Source organism: Ostrinia furnacalis, unplaced genomic scaffold (genome assembly GCF_004193835.3).
Source record: "Ostrinia furnacalis isolate ACB-3 unplaced genomic scaffold, ASM419383v2 OfSCF2235, whole genome shotgun sequence".
NCBI classification, from domain to species: Eukaryota; Metazoa; Arthropoda; class Insecta; order Lepidoptera; family Crambidae; genus Ostrinia; species Ostrinia furnacalis.
In genome coordinates this window covers 210,029-233,041 of record NW_021132474.1, presented here as the reverse complement: position 1 = coordinate 233,041, position 23,013 = coordinate 210,029, and the positions used below count along the sequence as shown (strand labels likewise).

Below are 23,013 nucleotides of genomic sequence, written 5' to 3'. Positions count from 1 at the left end.
ATACAGAGTGTGTCAGAGTCTTGTTTCCCATATACAAGGTGTCAGAGAAATGTTGTCAATAACTGATAGTCAAATAACTGTTCCAAAATATGTATATAGCATTGGTATTTTCCAAGTAAATAAAAGCGGAGTGTACTGTCAGCTATTTCTTTCGAGGTCGTCCGTCCATCAAGCAGTGGGTCAACCACATCTGTCGTTTAATCATGTAAAAGGAAAGTAAGGTCTCGACCACAGGATTTCTGCAATAACGTAGAGTAGGAAGCGCCTAGCTCGATGGACTGACGACCTCAGGACTACAACCTGAAAGTTACTGGCATTTCTTTCCAACTATTTGTGCCTTATCATAAGGATTTATCAATAAAAAAAAATATAATACAAAGTACATACAATAAACGTATTAATTTCGTATTTAGGCCTACATGCGGCCTTATACATAAACTGTAAAATTATGTCATTTATTAGTTAAAACTACAATTAATGATAATGGTTTTCATTTAAAAGAAATAAAAAAGTGACGCAATTAAACCTACAAAATGACGAATTTAAGTGGATTTTAGTGTCCTTAATATACGGTTTAAAGTCGATTAAAGAAATGTTAAAGCGGTGATACATAAGACATAAGCTCTGATAATACTAATATGTAATAAGGTATTTAAGCTACATTTGCACTATTAAGGCCACTCTTATGGTCAAATCCTGAAACTGAAAGTTATGGTCAATTCTTGTTTATTTATATCGTATAGGTAATATTACGCAAAAGTATCAATAAAATTTAGAACAGAAAATTCACGTCGTCGTTGTCTATTTTTTTTATGATCTCGATTTATAAGAAAAGTCCACGAAAAATTGAATTTAAACTTTTAAAGCCTGCATAGAAAAAAATAAAATTTTTAAGAATATTTAGTTACTTCAACGACGATCCCAATGTGGAAGTCAATATTTTTGTCTATGTTATCAATGCCCAAATTTCATTAAGAGCCAAAGCACACGATACGTTGCGGCTGCGGTGCGACGCCGGAGCGGTGTCACTGCGTCGCCTTACATAGAAATATAATATGTGGCTCCGCAACGCATCGTGTGCTTTGGCTCTAAGTTGTATGAACAATGTTACAAATTATATGGACTTATTTACATTCATCATTTTAAAATACTGAGTACTTAAAGTTACAGTGAGTCAGATGAATAATTTGTGATTGCTTATGTAGACACTTATCAAGCAATGAAAACTATCTAATAGAAAAAAAAATGACAATTCGAGAGATCTAAATTTTTTTTATGAATACGTAATGCAAGTTTTTTCTAAAAACTTTACCCTTTCCTTTTGAATAAAAGGTGATAATGGATATAACATGTTTTAGAGTTTTTTAATGTTTTTTTTTTTTTCGTGAAAACAAGCAAAATCATCATTTACTTTGTCAAAGTTAGCCTATCAATTGAGTATCATAAAATACATAATTTCAAGCGTATTTGCACAATGTTGTGGATTTTTATTCAAAATTGTATCTACAAGATCCAAAATAAGTTATGCGTATAAAAATGATCTCGAGACGTTAAAAAAAGACAAAAGTTACTAGCACTTGATTTCTGAATGTTTGAACACATTTTGTTTCCTTAGTCTACATACATGGAAATCTATATTATTAATGTTTATATAGAACATAAGCTTTGGGGCGGAATTAGAGCATAATAGTATAAAAATAGTACAAGTTTTACAAAACAATAAAACTTGTATTATTGAGGAGAGACGATGCACAGCATCTGGTGGGAGCTGTGTAGTTTTTTACCATTTTATACCTTAAATGACGTCACGATTCCTATTAAATAATTGCGGAAATGAGGTCATTTAAGGTATAAAATGGTAAAAATCTACACTGGAAGTAGACGCATCTCCCACCAGATGCTGTGCATCGTCACATGCCGAATAATAAGTGCGTTAATGCTTCATGATTTAAATATCTTAATTTTTTGATCTCACTTAATATAAACATAATTTATTGGTCAGCTTTGTTAATAATAATCTTCTCATACAGAAATATTTCATATCGGCTTCAAACAACTACACTACAAAATTAAATAAAGTCATAATTCCAATTAAAATGAAGGGTCATTTTTTATCACCCCACAAGACGTGTTTTATTCAAAAATGCTGAGCGAAAATTACCATTGACCATTCAAACATTATTTTCTTTCAGCGTTCAAAATAATTTGTATCCATAAATAATTAATCATTTCGAAAAGTATTTATTTCACATAATGTCAATGAAAATTTTGATGTCATGTCAAGAAACGGGACTATTCTCACTGCTGCAAATCCTGTGTAGCCAGGATCTACAGCTTAACCGCAAATAAAAACCCAACCAGTGAAGGTCAAGTTTGTCCCGGGGGAAAGTTAAGCTGTCATTGGACCCGCAACGAAATTAATCAGAAGAACATAGGAGTTCGAAGTTCATGATCAAGAGAGTCATACAAGATTTGTTCCCATAAAATTTAGCTAATATTATTATTATAAATAAGCGTACTTATGTGAATCATAGTGCAGTAGACGTCACCGACTTGAGCCCGCGAACCAGGATTGTGGGCGAAAGATCTTTCGTGAATTCGTCTAAAATCTGTAAAAAATAAGAATATTAGAACATGCATATTTTTAGTACTTTGAATTGAAAAAGTCTAGAAGATAGCGCAAGAAAAGTGACGCACTTTAACTAAAGCCTGGTCCGTGAGCAAGTAGAATTTTGTCCAATGACCCCAAGCTACCCAATGACGTCTTGTTTATTTGTTGAAATTTAGTTGGTCACATATCGTCATAAATTATAGCCTATAATAATATGTTAATCTGGGTTATAAACAATAATACTGTAAATTTTCAACAAAATCCGTTCAGCAGTTTTTGCGTGAAAGAGTAACAAACATCCAGACATCCAAACTTTCGCATTTATAATATTAGTAGGATAGGATTTTTCCTATGTGTTCTGATAGTGTAACAAGAAGATTCAAAGATTATTATTATAACACCTAGTCTTTATACAAGCCCTTCGTCTAAAGCAGGGGTTCCATAACTTATTTGAAACGCGCCCCCTTTCAACCGTACAATAAATCAAGATTATTTATTGGTCGTATCGAGCAGTCTGGTATGCATTTTCTCAGCGGTCGCAGGTTTTTTATACTTAAGTAGTTCAGTACACAGCACAGGTGGCCCGCGCCGCCCTTTAAAGGTCTTTGCGCCTCCCCACTTTGGGAACCAATGGTCTAAACTCTAAAGTGAGGCTAAAATCATGACATCCAAATGTCATGTTACATAAATTTTTACTAGTATTTGACTATATCAACTGTCAGAACGTATGGGAAAAGTTTGAAGTGCCTCACTTATGTTGCGCTTACTTAAAAAGCCCGGTCTGCTTAAAGCTCGCACATTCACTGCGGGCGCCTGTCGCACAGTCGCGACAGAAATATAATTACGCGATAAGGATGGTTAGCTTGGGGTCATTGAACAAAATTCTACGTGCTCAAAGACCAGACTATACAAGGCGTTATAATTTTATGCATATAAGTACAAATTTAATACCGGCGTTACCTTTAGATACTGCTCGCAAACGGCGACGCTTTCCGGCGTAGAGGCGGCGGGTAGTTTCGGCGGCGGCGGCAGTTGTACGAACGTCACCGCCGTGCCGTCAGCGCAGCGGTGCTTGATTATGTTGTTCACGCTGAAATTAATCACAAATTAATTTTATCATCTTCAAGGAGGCGCAGCGTGATAAAATTTTATCGACAATATTAGACGACACATGTATGGGCTTATCGACAAAGTCGATTGACTGTCTCGATAAAAAAATATTGTATTGGCGCAAGTCGGCCGTTTGGTGTAGTGGTTCAGAACGGACTACTATGCCGAGAGGTCCCGGGTTCGATTCCCGGCCGGGCAGAAATTGAAATGATGAATTTTAATTTCTGTGACGGGTCTGGGTGTGACTATGTATAATATTTATGTATTTAAAAAAAAAAGTATATAAGTAGTATATCCGTTAAGCTAGCACCCATAACACAAGCATTAAGTTGCTTACTTTGGGGCTAGCTGGCGCTGTGTGAAATTGTCCAAAGATTTATTTATTTATTTAAGTACACTATACGGGAAATTGACCGAGACGAATCGCGAGCCCGCACCGAAGTATGGGCACGGCGAAACTCACCGAAGTGAGTGTTTACACACTGCTCCCGATAGTTGAAAAGGCGCATCTAACACCAAGTCAAAACGGATACAAAAGTTTTAAATAATTGAAATGGGTAATTCTTAGCTAGTTATCAAAATTTTCTGGAGTTAAGACGCCTACCGATCTAAAAATTTTCGAATCCCACCTTAGGCAGTTCGATTTATATTAAGTTATTCTAATAATTCGCTGTCCTTGAGTTTCACTTGTATCCGAAAAAAAATATTAGATGCGCCTTTTCAACTATTGGGGGCAGTATAGTGTAAACACGCACTTCGGTAGTTTCGCCGTGTGTCGCCCATACTTCGGTGCGGGCTCGCGCTTCGTCTGGGTCAATTTACCGCATAGTGTACTTGCGCCATATGATGAAGAAATAAGCGAGATTCANGAGATTAATGGCCATTTTCATCATCAATCCCCAATATTTAGGTGACCCCTTTGAAAACAAAATTCCTGTTGTTTTACCATAGGGCTCGCTTAAAAATTAGCAATAAAAGCAGAAGTTTACTTCCGCAAGCTGTTACCAGTATGTAAGTTTTGCAGAAGTTGGCTTGCCACAGCTATTTTGCATGCGAAAGTCAATTTCTGCAAGTTTTATTACTAGTATAAACCTCGGTATAGGAGGATATCCGTTCGCTTTAAGTTTGCCGCTGGCGATATGACGTCACTCCAAGGCAAGCGTCTACTTATAACTTTATCAAACTATATTTAAAATATTTTTTTAATTATTATTATTGATAAAAATTGTGTATTTGCGTAAAATAAGACACATTAATTGCGTTTAATCACTAACTAATTGCGTTTAATCGCGGTTGCGGGAGGGGACTCGCATTCCACGGACCGGCAAACTTAGCGCGAACGGGCAGTAACAGTGTGCTTACCATGAGTTTACGTCATGTGTGCTCGCTAGCGAGTACATAAAAAAATCTATGAAGATTTTATTTCTTGAAAGTAGCCGCTAGGGGCGCTGTACAATATGTCATACATTTAATGTCATTTTTTTACGCAGTCGCTAGCGAGCACACCTAACGTAAACTTATGGTAAGCACACAGTAGACGCACGGTGTAGACGTCTTAAAATTATAATCGGCCGAGAGATGGCGCTGTACGTTATTAACTCGCGCAATCAAAGTTTTTTTTCCGTATTTGACTACCCAGAAGATTTGTCAGGGACGTTGCTTTGCTCTTTTCAAGTTAATTTTTGAAGTGACAGACTAGCGGCCCGATTTTTGCCATTTGCTAGTTTGTTGCGTAATATACAGGGTGTACGTACAGGGTGTTAGGTAAATGGGTATATGAGCCGACACTAGCCCATGTTAACATGGCCATATGGTATGGTGAAGTCAGAAATTTGATATCATTATTTTATTTTTTTTGAATTTTCATACAAAATAAATTTTATAAAATCAGATTTGTAAGAAAATTAAAATAATTAAAATAAGATATCAATTTTCTGACTTCACCATACCATTTATATGACCATGTTAACATGGGCTAAACTCTGATTTTTAATTCGACGGAATTTTGACATTTCAGAAGTGTTGTCAACACTGAAACATTCCCACTAAGAATGGAGAGCATTTTCATAAATTAAAAAATAATCCTTTCTTGAATTTAAGGTTTAACTTGAAAAACTAAGGCTTAAAAATGTACCGATCATTTCAAAATGGTTATTTGAATTTTTATTATCATACTTTTGAAGTTACAAAAAAAATTGGGAAATTATTTTTCTATTACTGGTCTCCCTGGCCAATAATCCATGGGTTACAAACCTTTTTTATGAAAATCCTTTTGTTAATAAAATCTTAGCTTCATAAAATAATCAACTTAACAAGATGCCAATTTTATAATCCAAGTTGATTATGATGAAAGATCAGTACCGTGGCCTTGATTATTTCAGGGACTTTGTGTCGCTCGGTTGCCAATTATTAACCCACTACCTGAACCTTCGTGAATTAGATTTAATAAACCTTTTGTTTGTACATGTTTAGTTTTTTATTGTTTAATTTCCTTTTTGTTACTACCCTTCTACTAGGGTATGTTACAGTATTTACAAAAAAGAAGTATTTAAGTATGTTTATAATATCCGTTGTCTAGTACCCATAGTACAAGCTTTGCTTAGTTTGGGACTAGAAGCGCAGTGTAAAATGTCCAAGGATATTTATTTATTTATTAAGGATATTTATTAGCTCTTTCCTACCAAGAGATAAATAGGTTTACCATAGAATGGCTTGATCATACTTATGATTATACGTAATACGTAAGATTGATATGTCTAGAGCATTATTGAGAGATTAATGTTTCTTAGAATTATCTGTAACTGTAGACGTTTTGAAATGTAGAAACGATTAGATTATGCTTAAAATCTTCCGCGGGAATACACCTCAAAAAAGATAAATAATAATATAGTTACGTGAAGAAGGTAGGTATCCTAATCCTACCTACCTATTCATTTGAAATTGTCCCAATTGACCTCATTCTACAAAATTGCCTATTGTCTTGTAAACGCCCAGATAATGTGATAACACTAGGTAATACCTAATTAAATATGGTGGTGGTTTAGTACAGTCATCAAACAGACTCTACTTTTTATTGAAAAATAACACCTATTCCCACTCATTAAGATGGTACTTGGTGGTGTGATGCGGTTGTCTATACGTCTAGCTTGGGATTATGAAGGTACTTACATAATTACCAAGTAATCATTAACAATATGAATGAATGCTTTATTGCCTTTAGCGCTATAAGAAATATCACAAAGTAGTCGCAAATGCTACCTACATTTCTACTTAGTGGACACTTTTTCTCGCATTACCTCAGAAGGTAGATTTTAATGTATGAATACAAACGTCAACACGTAAATATTTTTTGTACGTTGGTTATATTTATTTCCGCAAACCGTTATTAAACCACTAAGTATATAAATCAATTACTCTTAAAGCTTAAGTGCGTGTTTATATTTTAGATGTCCATGAATATTGATAATCTAATAGGAATCATTAATAAAATAAAAAACAAACAAGTTGTTAATAGCTAGCAAAATAAAAAACGGTCAAGTGTGCAAGGTTTGCGCGCTATGGGTTTCGTTCGTCATATAGAGGGAAAAGTTCAAATTCAAATTCAAATTCATTTATTCATCATGTTACTCGCACTCTATTGAAGTCAGTAGTAAATCAAACTAAACTTTGCAGTTAAAAGTAATCATATCAAAACAAACACATTAATAGAAAGCAATTAATGGAAATTATTTATATTTTATTGAGTTGAGTTACACAGGTCATTTATTTCATCATTTATTCGTTTAGTAGCTGTTAGCTTGCAGTAGTTAGCTTCAAACAAACGGAGGTGCAGCGGTGGGAACGAGAGCTGGGAAAAATCCTGTAGCTTCAAGCAAGAGTTTCGTAAGTACATAGTATTTGATATTAATTTTAATTTAATAACTCATAGTATTCTTGAGTAAAAGTTAAAATCTGTCGTTAAAGGGTATCTCTCTACAGAGCGACAGCAAAAATCTTAAACTTACGAACCCTTTTTTCGTTTTGTAGCAAAACGTGAAGTATACATTAATAACCATGCATTAATAATAACAATTTATTATTAATTGATATGATAACTAATTTTTTGCGCTAGTTTAAAGAGCATGTATCTATTAAACCAGTTTTGTTCAGTTCTTTAGACGGAAAACATGGTGTTGCAGCAGTTGTTACAGTCGGATCGCCACCATAAGCAAAATGTTAGTAACTAGGTATGATGAGCACGACCTGAAGTTAACCCAAGATTAAATGTACAAAAATATGCTTACATGGCTGTATTGATTAATGTTTATCTAATCGCCATAGTCACATAGCTTTACTTTGTTTGAATCATTACAAAAAAAAAGTATTTTCATACCTACAGGTGCCCAATCAATTCTTACAGATATTTCATGACTAAGAGATCGTCCTATCAGTCTAATTACTTAACTTGAATTTATTGTCATTGTAAAACTTCTAAATCTAATTGTTTTGTTAAAATGAAGTTGGTTAATAGTACTTAACGTACACCATATGTTATGTATTAGTTAAGTAACTTGTATCAAATTTTAAGAAACCTCTAAATAGGCTCCTTAAAATTTAATATAACCTCGACTTATCATTAAGTTGTTGGTAAAACATTAATTTCAATACTAAAACTTACCCTTCACAAATAGAGACAGCAATCAAAAATATTAATTTATACATTTTCATTATTTAAATTCACTAAAATATCTTACAAAGAATATCACTTTTATTATCACTTAGGTTTTAATTTACAACTTTAAGTTCTGCACATGGCTCTACAATGGGCCAGGGCTCAGGAAATGGTCATTGAGCGGAGTGATTGTTGTTTGGAAGGTCGATTGTCGCGGGTACGTGTGTCGTGCACGGATCTCCGCCGCGCACTGCGCCTGCGCCTATAAGTCTATACTGCAGGTTACAGCTGTTAGCGTTGCAATTTCAAAACCCATTGACGACAACAGGTAGCATTAATTGATAAGAGTGACACTGAAACATTCAAACTCGGAATACATTATCATTACTCATTTGTTATCCTTAAGAATTCGGCGTCCTTTCTAAAATGGGCATGGTATAAGTAATGTAGCGCTTTAAAAATAACGAGTTTTAAATGCTATCTACGTCTCTACATTACCAAGCAATTTGTATTGATCTCGGGATTGCCTTGCACAGGGTCGATTTGGAATAAAATATTATACGAAACTAAAAACCTTACTATTACCGTACTTATCGATGTATTGTAAAATCGCGATCTACTATTTTGCTCAAGGTCTCAAATCTCAAACTTTTTGTTATTGAACCTAAACTTTAACTAGAGTATACTAGACCGCATTTTTAGCCGTCACCCTGAACTAAATCATGCTCTCAATCATCTTAGAAATGCAATAATAATTTAATCGTTTGTGTCGAATGATTGAAATGATTGCGTCAGTCCGCATCTGATTTGAACTTGCATACTTTCGTTGAACCTATTATGAGTAGAAGGTTTTACGACAGCTTTCCCCGGATATAGGTACGAGTAAGTAGGTTCGTTGTAGAGAAATCCCAAAATTCCCTACCAAACTAGGTGGGTACTATTATTACCACAGAAACAAATATTGATCCGGAGATGGTTGCTTATATGATTTTTTTACTTGCCCACTTAGAGTCGATTCGACCAAACAAGAGTAAATATTAAATCTCAGAATAAATCGTCAATTTTGACATATGTATTTTCCATACTGAAACTGTCAATATGCCAGTTATACCAGGAGTTATTCTCGCATAAAAAATTGGTCAAATCAGGCCTTACTCGGTTTGCTAAACTATTGATAACTAGTCAATAACATGAGTTAAATATGGAAATGAAACAAAACATCACGGTTGCAGTTGCAGCCAGATGTCAATGTTAACAAGCATGAAATAATTCTTACATAACTGCAATATATCTCATTTGCATCTACAGACCTCATTGTTTAGACTGCGCTTAAATCAGACAACATTTTTACTATATTTATTTATTGTGTACTTTGCATTTAGCCTTCTAGAGGTCTGATTTCCCAACCTACCACCTTTCTTCATCGAGTTATTATTCAAAATTCTGTCAAGTCCAAGTATTTCAAATATGTCTCCTTTACAAAGTTGCAACTCGTAAAGTACTTTATTGGATCAGCAATAAGCACCGCAGTTGGATAATTTAGTTCTCAATAGCCCACAGCGTCATTATCTCGTTGACTGCAATCATCACGCGAACATGGGATCATTATCACTTCCAAGATACAAGCTTCAAAGTCACTAACCTATTTTTTCAAATATGATCTTGACAAATACGGTATTAGGTACCATGAATTTCAAAGGAATTTATTTAAACTATTTAATTAATAATCCGAATATTGATGTTTGCTTATCTATATTTTGAAAGATTTTGTCTATGTTATAGAATATCCCTTCGTTTTATTATTGTAGAGTCTTTTGTTTTTAAACAATTCCATACGAATAGAAAAATCTACGTCACAGTAACAGGTAATTAAGAAAGCACACATTATAAAACATTTAACATGTTTAAAGTTGAATGGCCTGAGAACAAAAGAACTAACATATACCTACAAATACTTTAATTGCCTACTTACCTAATATTATTAAAGTAAAATATTTAACATGGTTTTCAGTGTTTTAAATGCAAAAACAAAAAGAACAGGGAATTATTATCAGGAATATGGATACGAGCCGACAGGGATTAACCGATGAAGGAAGAAGAATGGTATTAGATTAAGCATGGTGATTTACGACATCTGGACTCTCCATTAATTTTCCGGTCTACGATATTAACAACTAAATGAGTTACACTTAGATTAGAAATAAGTACCTATTCATTATAAGGTAAATAGCTAGGTACGAAGGCGAGTGAGCTTTACATGTGTGGTGGCTCACTACTGATTGTTTTTCAAAAGTTTTGATAGACATTACTATCGTTATGTGCATGTACACGTACCTACACACACAAGTAAATCTCACTCGCCTTTGTGAGTTGCTAGAACTATAATTAGCATCAGTAGCGGCGTAAGGGGGGGGCGGTGGGGGCGGTCCGCCCCTGGTGCCAAGCATCAGGGGGTGACAAAGTCGCGCAAAGTCGCGCAGATTAGTACTCACTGACGCATCTGCATGGCAAGGACGGTCGTGATGTCATGACAGGGGGGGTGCCTTAAGCTAAAATTATANTAATTAGCATCGGTTCAGTTTTGATAGAAATATTACTCGGTTTCCATAAAACGTCATAGGAAATATCCCTATACAATTCAACTGCAGGCGATGTGTCACTAATCACAGAGTAATGTAGTGTAGTTTCACGAAATGTTATCAAGTGGGTTACATTCTACCATGGCTAGTAATTTAAATTGCGTCAGTAAGGTTGGAACTGTAACATAAAGTACCGCAGTTTTCCTTAAAGGAAATCTCACCTGGCTTACGACTTTTACCTGAGAGAAGTGAGAACCTATAATTTTCATATTTACTTACTGAGTAAGTTCCGTTTTACATAATAATGTCTTGTTTAGAAATATTTTATAAGTTTTTGACGGTAGGTACGCATGGACGTAAAGATGTGGATGGTAGAGATTGCGAAAGTCTATTTTTGTTTCTATGCTACGTTTTTGCGCCTAGTGCTGGGCTAAACTCTACATAATAACGAGATGAAATAGAATTACTTATGTAGGTACTTCTGAAGTTACACTTAAGAAAATAAATAAATAATAATAAATAAAACGTTTATTGCCAGTAAAACCAAATACATAAAGTCCTTATATCTAGCGGATACCGCACTAAGCGAAGCTTGTGTCGCGGTAAACTTTAAAACTTGTTACACAAAAGAATCTTTACAAGTGGTCTGGGAACATTCAGATCAGACTATTACTAACAGTTTCAGAGTGTTATTAATCAGGTAAATGAAATTACTTACAATATTTTAATGTTACTACTTAGTCTCTATAAGTAGGTATAATAGTCACCTTAATAAACTATTGTAGGAAACTATGTTTAAAAATTAAACAAAATATATAAAAGAAAACAGAGTGTAGGTATAATATGTTAGTGTAGGTATAGTAATCATACATTATTATGGTTCAGTGTGTTTGATAAGGAGACATGAGATAAAAGCTTTCTGTGATAGACCAAACGTCATGTGGGTGAAAGTTTGCAATCGATTATCTTAAGTTGTAGGTAAAGAAAATGTAATGATAATAACATAAATTTTCATTATACAACGAATGACATTGAAACTACGAAAAATTGCACGATTTGAGTAGTCCTGCAACCTACAAGCCTTGACTTGTATTAATAATAATGCCTTGACCAACCAGTTTTATTCAACAACTGTGGGAAATAAAACCGATCAAAACACTATTATTTTTAGTAAACTCATCGACTTGGGGGAAAAATGAGAAAAACTTTAAGCAGGATTCCTATCAAGTACCACCTAACTACTATTTTGAAATGCTGAACCTATTTTAACAAAATTAGTTAGTGTATGTAGGTACAAACTACTCCTAATCAATTTATTTACAAAATATTCCTTCCAAAATTGTAGCTTTGATTCATTTGTATAACAATTGCAAACCTAAATCTTTATTTTCATGTACAGCTCTTTTCGTGATCGTAATGTGTGGTCTTAAAAGACTTTTCCAGCCAGAGTTTAAGAGATATCATCGTACCTATCTACTCAATGAACTCAATCCCATATCAACACTGCAAGAAAAAGAATAGTAGGTTAGAGCCTCTTGCGTGCGAAGTAACCTTTCCTGAAATCTGGAAGTGAAAGAAACCAATAAACCCATCTCTGTATTTGATCACAATCATAGGTAGAGTCATGCAATTTAGTCGTCCTCTCCATCTTACTCTGTCAATATTTTTCTGGTTCATTATGACCGCCTCTCAACCAGAAATTTTTTGTGCCCCAACTATGTNGGCCGTGCGCGAGGCATTATTATTATTATGTTCCCAACATAGAGTTATTTTAGTGTGCGAGTATCAAACATATTATGTAGGTTTAAGTAATGAAATAAAATATTAGCATTTATAATATTGGGTGTAAAAAATCTTTTGCAAAAAAGAGTGAACTTTCAAAGTGCCAACCGCGATTCAAAAATTAATAATATTTTATTAGAATGCCTAAATTATTTAAAAACATTCGTAAAAATCTCTTTGTAAAAAATAAAAAGAATACTGACGAACGAAGAAACGAGGATAAAATTCCAATCATACTGAATAATATTTTATGCCTTTGCATGTGACAGTGTGGAAAGTCAAATGACATTTGATGCGTATAATCCGACTAAATTTAGGAGATCTACTGACAGATATACTTCTATCTCTTTTTTACGCGTTCCAACTATGCATAAGTAAGGGATGCAAAGAGAACTCATAATATTACTTTTATTTTTACATGATTATACACTTCGTCGTACCGTATCGAATAGTTTGGATTTTCACGAAAAATTTCGTCGGATCACTGAAATTGTAAAAGTTCTTGATGCTCTCCACATAATTTTATTAAATGTTTTTCAAAATCTGAATCTTTAACTAGATTAAAAGTGTTTTGTGTGGGGTTCTTCTGGTTGCGTCAATACATTGAGATGTGAACAGATGTGAAGTGTTTTTTTATTTACTTTAAATTAAAAGTGTAGATTACACCAAAAAACGATAAACATGCATACTATAATTTTCCTTGGTGTCTTATTACATGCTGTATTATTTTGCTGTGGATCGGGCACGGATATCGCATTAGATGCAAAAGCGACGTTGCTACATCGCATTGATAGCTTGAATCTTCTGATTTATACCTGCCTTCTTACCCTAACTGTTCTTACTATATGGGTATTCAAGCATCGTCGAGTGAGCTGGCTCCATGAAACAGGATTGGCAGTAATTTATGGTGAGTAGACTTCTAGAACCTACTGTAGAGAAGAGGAGCAAGTAGGTATTTAGATACCTATTAGTCCTAATTGTTAAAGGTAAACATGTGATCAGCAGACCTTGGTTTTTTACTGCGATACTGCGATTTATGTAACAACAAGTTGTGCCTTCCTATAATAAAGAATAGCTTCACTTAGTAATTTACTTTCCATTGCAAAATCAACTCTACTGGTTGTTACCTCATCCTTATTATTATTCTAAATGCTTCTTTGGTTGAGTGAATCTAGGCCTAAATACACTGGGAATATTAATGTTTATTTTAAAATGAACTGCAATGAATATCAACTAAAATAGGTCAGTTTTTGTGACAAAGGAACATTATTTACTTGTCTATAAATGTAATATTTTCATGCAGGCCTCATCGTTGGAGCTATCATACGATATGCTGGCAGCACTAACCAGATCACGCACATCGATGTGCATCCAGCACCAGACACCAAGTACAACTTATCCGTGCCGCCTGATGTCCTACGATTTCACTTCCCCGACAAGTTGCAAGTATCACATGCTGGAGGTAAAACTTACTTTAATTCAAGCAGCATAAAGTTTATATTATTATTATTTTCATTCAATGAAATAACACATTACTTTGCTTACAGACATCCCAGTCCCAAATAAGACCTATGCCTATAGCTTTAGAGGTGAAATAGTGAATATAGAGCAAAATGAAATAGATCTGAAAGCAACGTTTGATCCTGAAATATTTTTTAACATCATCCTGCCTCCAATTATTTTCCACGCTGGATACTGTCTTAAACGGGTAAGCTTTAAATAAAATGTCTATTATTTCCTTAAGTTGTTACTTAACATAACTACTTCATAATAATAATATAGAGATTGATAAAAGTATAATGATGATGAAATATTATAAATATTTCAAGAAAATTAATGTTAAATTATTAGTTAAGTAAACCAACTAATATTAAATAAATTAATAGACACTACACATTTTTTCAAGGCACCATAATGTTGGAAAATTAAACGTTAACACATTTTATTGCAGAAATATTTCTTCCGTAACTTAGGGGCAATATTAACCTTTGCGATGGTTGGTACGGCTCTTTCTGCGCTAGTGATTGGATCTCTAATGTATGGCTGTGTGCAGCTCATGCCAGCGTCACTTGCAGCCAGCTTCACTTTTCTAGACACCTTGTACTTTGGTGCATTAATCTCACCCACCGATCCGTTAACTGTCCTGGCTATATTTTCACAGCTGAAAGTAAGTTCTGGTTTACTTATTTTTTATTCGACAGAATTTTTTGATTAACCCTTTAACAGCTGTTCACGTACCTACTCAGTCTGTGACACATATTCCGGCGGTTAAAGGGTTAAGCTCCTTGGGATTGTTTTGGCCATCTGGTATTAATTTAATTTGTACTTAATACACTCATTCATTAGACGTGATATACATGAATTTAAAACTTTTACAGTACTTATTTATTAAAATATCTGCTTAATTTATATTGTAAGTGCAGAATAGAGTAACTCCTTTGTTTGAAGAAAATTACACATTCATTCAAGTCCTTGTTGACTTTGTTAATAATACTCCAATCACAAATGAATTTGTTTTTATTATGCTTATGTACAGACTCAGTTCTAAAAACTTGTTTACCTCATCGCATAAAAACTCATACCTGCATAGAGGCATATAAAAAGCTTCGTAGTCACAAAAAGATAAATTCAAAATATTTATTGCTGTAAACGTTGATTAATGTTTTTGACTTTGATGAATCTCTTACGCCTGTTTAAATCTTGTTATTTATTAATATTAAATGGCTACATATTTATTCTAGGTGGATGTCAACTTGTACGCCATGATATTCGGAGAGAGCGTCCTTAACGATGCTGTGGCGTTAGTACTGAGCGGGTAATTACTTTGCATTATTATCTTCGCCTCACGTGACACGAAGCCGTGATGTCATCGTGACTGCTCATTTGGACTGGAACAAAAAAGGAAAATTATCCTCCACATTATGGTGGAACGCTATACTGAAATAAATACGCCACTATTTTCCGTTGAACATAGGGTTACCTACTTGGTCAAAAAGGAAAATATTGCCATAAAAACAGAAACATAAATAGATTCTATCAATAATACAATTTGTTTTTTTTTTCAGTGCCATACAAAACTATGAAAAGAGGTACTCTAACGACGGTGGCTTCGAAATCACTGCGTTCTTGGGTGCAATAGGAGATTTCATCGGGATATTCAGCCTTTCTCTCCTCGTCGGTGCTTTTATGGGCTGTCTGACTGCATTGATATCCTTTTTAATAGATTATACCATTTCGTGAAAATAATTTTAACATTGATTTCGATTGCGCTGAATGCGGAAAACTAAGATTAGAAAATCTTTTTTCATCTCAAATGGTAAATGGTGATCATAATATTCATAAATAATCAGTAGAGATGGGCCGACTAGGGATTGCAATCCGGTCCGGCGGATCCGGTAATCCGGCGGATCCGGCGTGTTTTTGGAACTACCGGATCCGGTGAGTCGGCGCCGGTACCGGTGGCGGATCCGGTAAAGCAAAAAATACGCGAACGTGAACTGGGAAAGTCAAGCGCGCGCGCATTTGCCAGATCGCTAGACGTGCCGCGACACTACATTGCATTTTCCTTTGCAAAAAATAAATACTTCTTGTTTTATTGTTTCTTAGGAGTCAGATTATTTCTTAAAAAGAACTGAAGTTGAATTTATAAGTACAAGACAATGCCGGAAATTGGCGTCTTTTTTTTTTCGCGCGGCCATCGACCAAACCATGTTTTTTGGATACAAAATAGTGTAATAAACCAAACTTATTATGAAATGTATACCTCTAAACTCAGTCTGAACTGAGTTACGAGCATTAGAAGTTTGATGATTTACATACTAGATTTGCTTTTTGCGCGCAAGTTTTGTAAGAAATTGCAATAAAATAGTGACATTGTATGTGTAAACAAACAATACCATCCATTAAAGGCATCAGTGTGGAGTAGAATCAGCGCAATAAAAAAATAGCGCAATATTTTGTTGCAATTTCTTACAAAACTTGCGCGCAAAAAGCAAATCTAGTATGTAAATCATCAAACTTCTAACGCTCCTAACTCAGTTCAGACTGAGTTTAGAGGTATACATGTCATAGTAAGTTTGGTTTATTACAATATTTTGTAATCAAAAAACAAAGTTTGGTCGATGGCCGCGCGAAAAAAAAAGACGCCACCTTCCATACAAAATCTGGCATTGCCATTTAAAAGACTGTTTTGTTGATTTAAGTCTGTGTAAATTATTAATAAGAGTTTAATAGTATTATTACTTAAGTATTTTCAGATACATACAGCAATAAGTGAGAGTCAGACTGAATACTAACTTTATTATTTCGAATTTTCATAATTTTATTAGTACAAATAGTACGTACTTACCAAAAATTACAATTAATACCGGAAAATATAAATAAAAGTGACTTTATTTTCCATAAATACGTATTTTATTTTTCTTTTTATGTACTACTAGCTGACCCGGCGAACTTTGTTCCGCCTTAATGGCAATAAATAAGCAGACTTTTTTTTTTTCGAACGGGATAAAAAGTATCCTATGTCCTTCTCCTGGCTCTAAAGTTTAGAGCTGAAAATTGCTGAAAATTGTCAGGGAGGTAGTTTAGNCAAGTACAACTTATCTGTGCCGCCTGATGTCCTACGATTTCACTTCCCCGACAAGTTGCAAGTATCACATGCTGGAGGTAAAACTTACTTTAATTCAAGCAACATAAAGTTTATATTATTATTATTTTCATTCAATGAAATAACACATTACTTTGCTTACAGACATCCCAGTCCCAAATAAGACCTATGCCTATAGCTTTAGAGGTGAAATAGTGAATATAGAGCAAAATGAAATAGATCTGAAAGCAACGTTTGATCCTGAAATATTTTTTAACATCATCCTGCCTCCAATTATTTTCCATGCTGGATACTGTCTTAAACGGGTAAGTTTGAAATAAAATGTCTATTACTCCCTTAAGTTGTTACTTAACATAACTACTTCATAATGTTGAGATTGGTAAAAGTATAATGGTGATGAATGATCTTATAATATTTCAAGAAGATTATTGTATAAATAAATTATTGAATAATAATAATATATGACACTACACATTTTTTCAAGGCACCGTAATGTTGGAAAATTAAACATTAACACATTTTATTTCAGAAATATTTCTTCCGTAACTTAGGGGCAATATTAACCTTTGCGATGGTTGGTACGGCTCTTTCTGCGCTAGTGATTGGATCTCTAATGTATGGCTGCGTGCAGCTCATGCCAGCGTCACTTGCAGCCAGCTTCACTTTTCTAGACACCTTGTACTTTGGTGCATTAATCTCACCCACCGATCCGTTAACTGTCCTGGCTATATTTTCTCAGCTGAAAGTAAGTTCTGGTTTACTTATTTTTTATTCGACAGAATTTTTTGATTAACCCCTTAACAGCTGTTCCGTACTCAGTCCGTGACACATATTCCGGCGGTTAAAGGGTTAAGCTCCTTGGGATTGTTTTGGCCATCTGGTATTAATTTAATTTGTACTTAATACACTCATTAATTTGACGTGTTATACTGAATTTTAAATATTTACTCTACTTATTTATTAAAATATCATTTAAGTGCAGAATAGAGTAAATGCTTTGCTTGAATTACACACTCATTCATTTAAATCCTTATTGACTTTGTTATTAATACTCCAATCACAAATGAATTAGTTTTTATTATGCTTAGGTACAGACTCAGTTCTAAAAACTTGTTTACCTCATCGCATAAAAACTCATACCTGCATAGAGGCATACAAAAAGTTTCGTAGTCACAAAAAGATAAATCCAAAATATTTATTGCTGTAAACGTTGATTAATGTTTTTGACTTTGATGAATCTTTTGCGCCTGTTAAAATCTTGTTAATTATTAATATTAAATGGCTACATATTTATTCTAGGTGGATGTCAACTTGTACGCCATGATATTCGGAGAGAGCGTCCTTAACGATGCTGTGGCGTTAGTATTGAGCGGGTAATTACTTTGCATTATTATCTTCGCCTCACGTGACACGAAGCCGTGATGTCATCGTGACTGCTCATTTGGACTGGAACAAAAAAGGAAAATTATCCTCCACATTATGGTGGAACGCTATACTGAAATAAATACGCCTCTATTTTCCGGTGATCATAGGATTACCTACTTGGTCAAAAAGGAAAATATTGCCATGAAAACAGAAATATAAATTAAATAGATTCTATCAATAATACACTTGGGTTTTTTTTTCAGTGCCATACAAAACTATGAAAAGAGGTACTCTAACGATGGTGGCTTCGAAATCACTGCGTTCTTGGGTGCAATAGGAGATTTCATCGGGATATTCAGCCTTTCTCTCCTCGTCGGTGCTTTTATGGGCTGTCTGACTGCATTGATATCCTTTTTAATAGATTATTCCATTTCGTGAAAATAATTTTAACATCGATTTCGATTGCGCTGAATGCGAAAATATAAGAATAAGAAAAACTTTTTTTATCTCAAATGGTAAATGGTGATTTTCATAAATTAATCAGTAATAATAATCACTCGAAACTCGACATGAAGCATAATGAACGGCATAAAACTGGTTTCTAGGTAGAATTGCCATAATTTTAAAATGCCATCGGTAAATTCGACGATTTAGACCGTTTAATAATGAAAATGAGCTAGAAAACCGGTCTGCATTGCGATGCGCGCCAAACTACGTGTCTCAGAAAATTCCATCTTTTCATTTGGGGAATTACCAATTACTTACAATGTTTTGATAGTTGAGAATCAATTTACGACTTTATTAATATATTCAATTAATGCAATATTTCCTTAACCACTGTGCACATGACGAAGTTCACGCATGTCCGCGAATGGCCGCTGCTGGAGTCTGCGCTGTTTGTTCTCATGTCGTACGCCGCTTTCCTCATCGCAGAAGTGTGCGAACTTACAGGTACGTGTTATGTTACATGTTACTTTATACAAAGAAAATTAATCTATAATGTAAAAATGAAACGCAAAATGTGTTGGTAAGCGCATAACTCAACAACGCCTGGACCAATTTTACCAATTCTTTTTTTAATGTTCGTTGACGTTTAAGGATGGTTTTTACGATGAGAAAAGTTCGAATAATTTCTGGGAAAACCCTAAAATAGCCCTTTTGTCATGCGGGCGGAAAGCTAGTTTAATATGAAATTTGAAATTAGAATACTTAGTGCAAAAGTCGGCATAGAATCAGGTGATAGATGATTTAGTGCGTTTTTCCTGTTATGCGTGCGGATGTAATCCGCATGCGGGCTGCACGCATTTCATTATTTCATATGCGCGTGCCGAAATCCGCAGCACATAAAAAACACTTAAGAAAAAACTTTTGACTTTTTTTTTCTTTCCGTGATGGAAACACATTAGAAGATCACTGTTAGGCTTGTACAGACATTTTATAGACATACCCCGCGATTGCTGCCTCACCTTAATATCTACAGGTTGGAAATGTTTGATGCTGATAAAAAAAAACGCAGCGAATGTGCCTTGTGCACGTGTTAAAACGCTTGACAATCGCTCAGTTCGCTCACACTCGGCAAATATTGTGATAAGGCTTAAAACATACTAGTATTTTTCCAGCCAAAATGAGGTCAATTCGTTTATTCAAATTACTCCAAGTATCTTCTTTAAGTGTACAAATGGAAGATTGTAACAAGTTTCTGTTATCAATATGCAAAATTTTTCATTGCCGTATATCGCCATGTCAATTTAACCAATTTGTGCATAGGACACTAGTCTGAATGACCTTATAATGTAATANTAGAAATTAGCACGAAAATGTAAAATGGCTCTTAATCTCAGGCGAGATCGCCCGTCGTGATGTCTGCTTAAAATATAATAAAATTAAACAGATTATCATAATAATGATAATATAACAGCCAATATTATTATTATGTTTATGTATCTAGGTGTATGTCTATTATATTAATATGTATTCGTATGTTATTTATTTTATCTAATGCTATGTAAGTATATTAATTAAACGTCATATTTATTACACCGCCTTAGTCTCTCTGCTCGACCTGTGGTTGACTGGCAGATAATGCCACTTGGCATTAAGTCCGCCACTGTACAGTTGTATGTGCAAAAGTGTAAATAAATAAAAATAAATAAATAAATTATCAAAAGACTCGTTCGATCCGCATATCGGATCGTATCAGTCGTTATCGATATATTTAATATGAGAAGTCATTAATATTACATATTACCGATCAAGTTATCGGTTATCGACATAATTTATTATTACAATGAACAGATTTTTTCTGTCAAAAGCAGGTGAGCCTTCGAAACTGAACGAATTTTGAATTCGCAGGCGCTCAATCGGGCGGATGCCGGTTCGACAAGAAGCCGCAGTACCGGTACTCGGGCTGCCACGGGCAGGACGCGTCGGCGCTCAGCATCATCCTCGGGCTGCAGTACGGCTTCGAGGAGGCGGCGTACGCCGTGCGCGCGCGCTCGCCCTGGCGCCGCGTGACGTCGGCCGCCGCGCACGCCGCGCTGGCCGCGCTGCAGGCCAACCTCACCGCGTCCACGCCGCCGCCCACCGAGCGCCCCGCCACGGAGCCCTAGCCCCCGCCCCGCCCCGCCGCCCCGGCCCGGCGACGCTTAGAGTCGCGAGGGCACCCGTTGTATTCAAAAAACCTCGCCCGCCTCGATGAGGTGGGCGATCGCCGTGATCGTTTGACGCGTTTCGCTTCCTCCATCGCGAAGTATTAAAAAAATATCTCCCGCACTCGAGTTGACGCGGCGATCGAACGTTTTAAGTTCCGAGAGTTATAATCTTTTTCGAAACCCAGTTTGCGCGTCGGCCGAATGTTATGTCGCGGGGAAATGAACCGCTTTAAATCGCGGGAGGACCGAACCGACGCATCGGAGACGATCGATACGTTTGTCGCGTGCGTTCGTCGCGTCTTGACGTAAGAAAGGAAATGTTTTCGGAGTGTACGTTAACTGCGGTAGCTATATCTTATAGTGACTCGAGTTAACAATTTAAGGCTAGTGCGATTATGTGAACTAGGCAGCTCTAAAAACGATCGGATCGATACGTAATGTTACATCTTAGAAATATGATTGTATTTCGGGCACATTATCGTACCCGTCGAGACGTAAGACGAGTTCTCGTATCTGCAGATATTTGAGCATGGTCTAAAATTATCCTACTTATCCGCTATGAGCGGAGTTTATTTATTATCTATTTATTGATTGGAATTAAATTAGTTAATTTGCTTTATAATATTGCTGGGACGCATTGTTCTAAAGTCGCTGGGAATGTTTTTATACTTCAGCAAGTGCTCACTGACCGGGTGAATGATTCAACATTGCACTCGATGCACTTGTTTTGCCTTTCAAATGATAATACTGTTCTGTTTGTTTCTGTTGTGATAGTTTTCACTTTAAAAAACTCCACAATTTTGGTGTAAAATGTTGTGTCGCATTAGAACCAATTTATATCAATATTTATTTTAACACCCCCACTCTTGGGTTGCAAGTTATGCTACCTAACTGTTCAGTTAGGTCATCACATCATTTATGACCGCATCCACATCGGAAACTGGCGCGAAGCGACGCACGCGCGGTCTTGGGATAATGTCAATTGAAAGACGCGGCGCGCGCGCAGTGCGGCGCGTGGCTGCTCCGTAGACTGTGTACTAGATTTATTGTGTATTTTCTAATTATTGTTTACGCTACGAATTTTTTCCATGCGGAATTTCGTAATCTTGTATTTTATTANCTAACTTCTAAGATTTGTAAAAGGATTTTTATCTTGACTTCCTTTTTAAATGTTTATGTTAAAATAATTAATAGAGGCGTTTTACGTACCAATAAAACGCTTATTAATTTACTTACCTTATTCGAAGCTTAATTAATTGAGATAGGCACGTCATTTCCCGCCTCATATTGCTATCTCTTTCTACCCTATAGAGCTATCTCTTTCTACCACTACCGCCTGGCAGGGGCGAGACCGACCATTGAAGGAAGGTCCGCCATTTCTAGAAATCATTGAGTCGCTATACTACCAGGCAGAACTTATTCATAAGCTTCGAATAAGGTAAGTAAATTAATAAGCGTTTTATTGGTACGTAAAACGCCTCTATTAATTTGACTTGACCGTTATTCGAAGCTTAATTAATTGAGACTTGTTTGTTATCGCCTGGTGGTAGTGGAAGGACGCCCAATGTGACATTTTTATTAGGTATATTCGTAGGTACTTTCTAATTCATGAAAATACATTTTATATGTATAATAATGTATATTTAAAAATAAACAAA

At 35.3% G+C, this 23,013-nt stretch overlaps 1 protein-coding gene across 1 annotated transcript; it reads left to right on the top strand.

The window, feature by feature from the left end:
* The first annotated feature begins 13,154 nt into the window (after window positions 1-13,154).
* LOC114354857 (sodium/hydrogen exchanger 7-like) lies at window positions 13,155-21,313 on the top strand. The gene is made up of 8 exons (XM_028307428.1): window positions 13,155-13,640; window positions 14,037-14,195; window positions 14,281-14,441; window positions 14,685-14,900; window positions 15,475-15,548; window positions 15,799-15,940; window positions 19,550-19,655; window positions 21,057-21,313. Exons 1-8 carry the CDS (start codon window positions 13,415-13,417, stop codon window positions 21,311-21,313), a joined length of 1,341 nt encoding a protein of 446 aa, XP_028163229.1. The 5' UTR covers window positions 13,155-13,414.
* Window positions 21,314-23,013: the final 1,700 nt, after the last annotated feature.

What these genes read in the sequence shown, in the direction of transcription:
- LOC114354857 (XM_028307428.1), top strand. Translation starts at nt 13,415, where the DNA reads ATGCATACTATAATTTTCCTTGGTGTCTTATTACATGCTGTATTATTT. An exon ending in CTATATTTTCACAGCTGAAA is followed by an intron (nt 14,901 to 15,474) that starts GTAAGTTCTGGT and finishes TATTTATTCTAG; the next exon opens with GTGGATGTCAACTTGTACGC. An exon ending in AGAAGTGTGCGAACTTACAG is followed by an intron (nt 19,656 to 21,056) that starts GTACGTGTTATG and finishes TTGAATTCGCAG; the next exon opens with GCGCTCAATCGGGCGGATGC.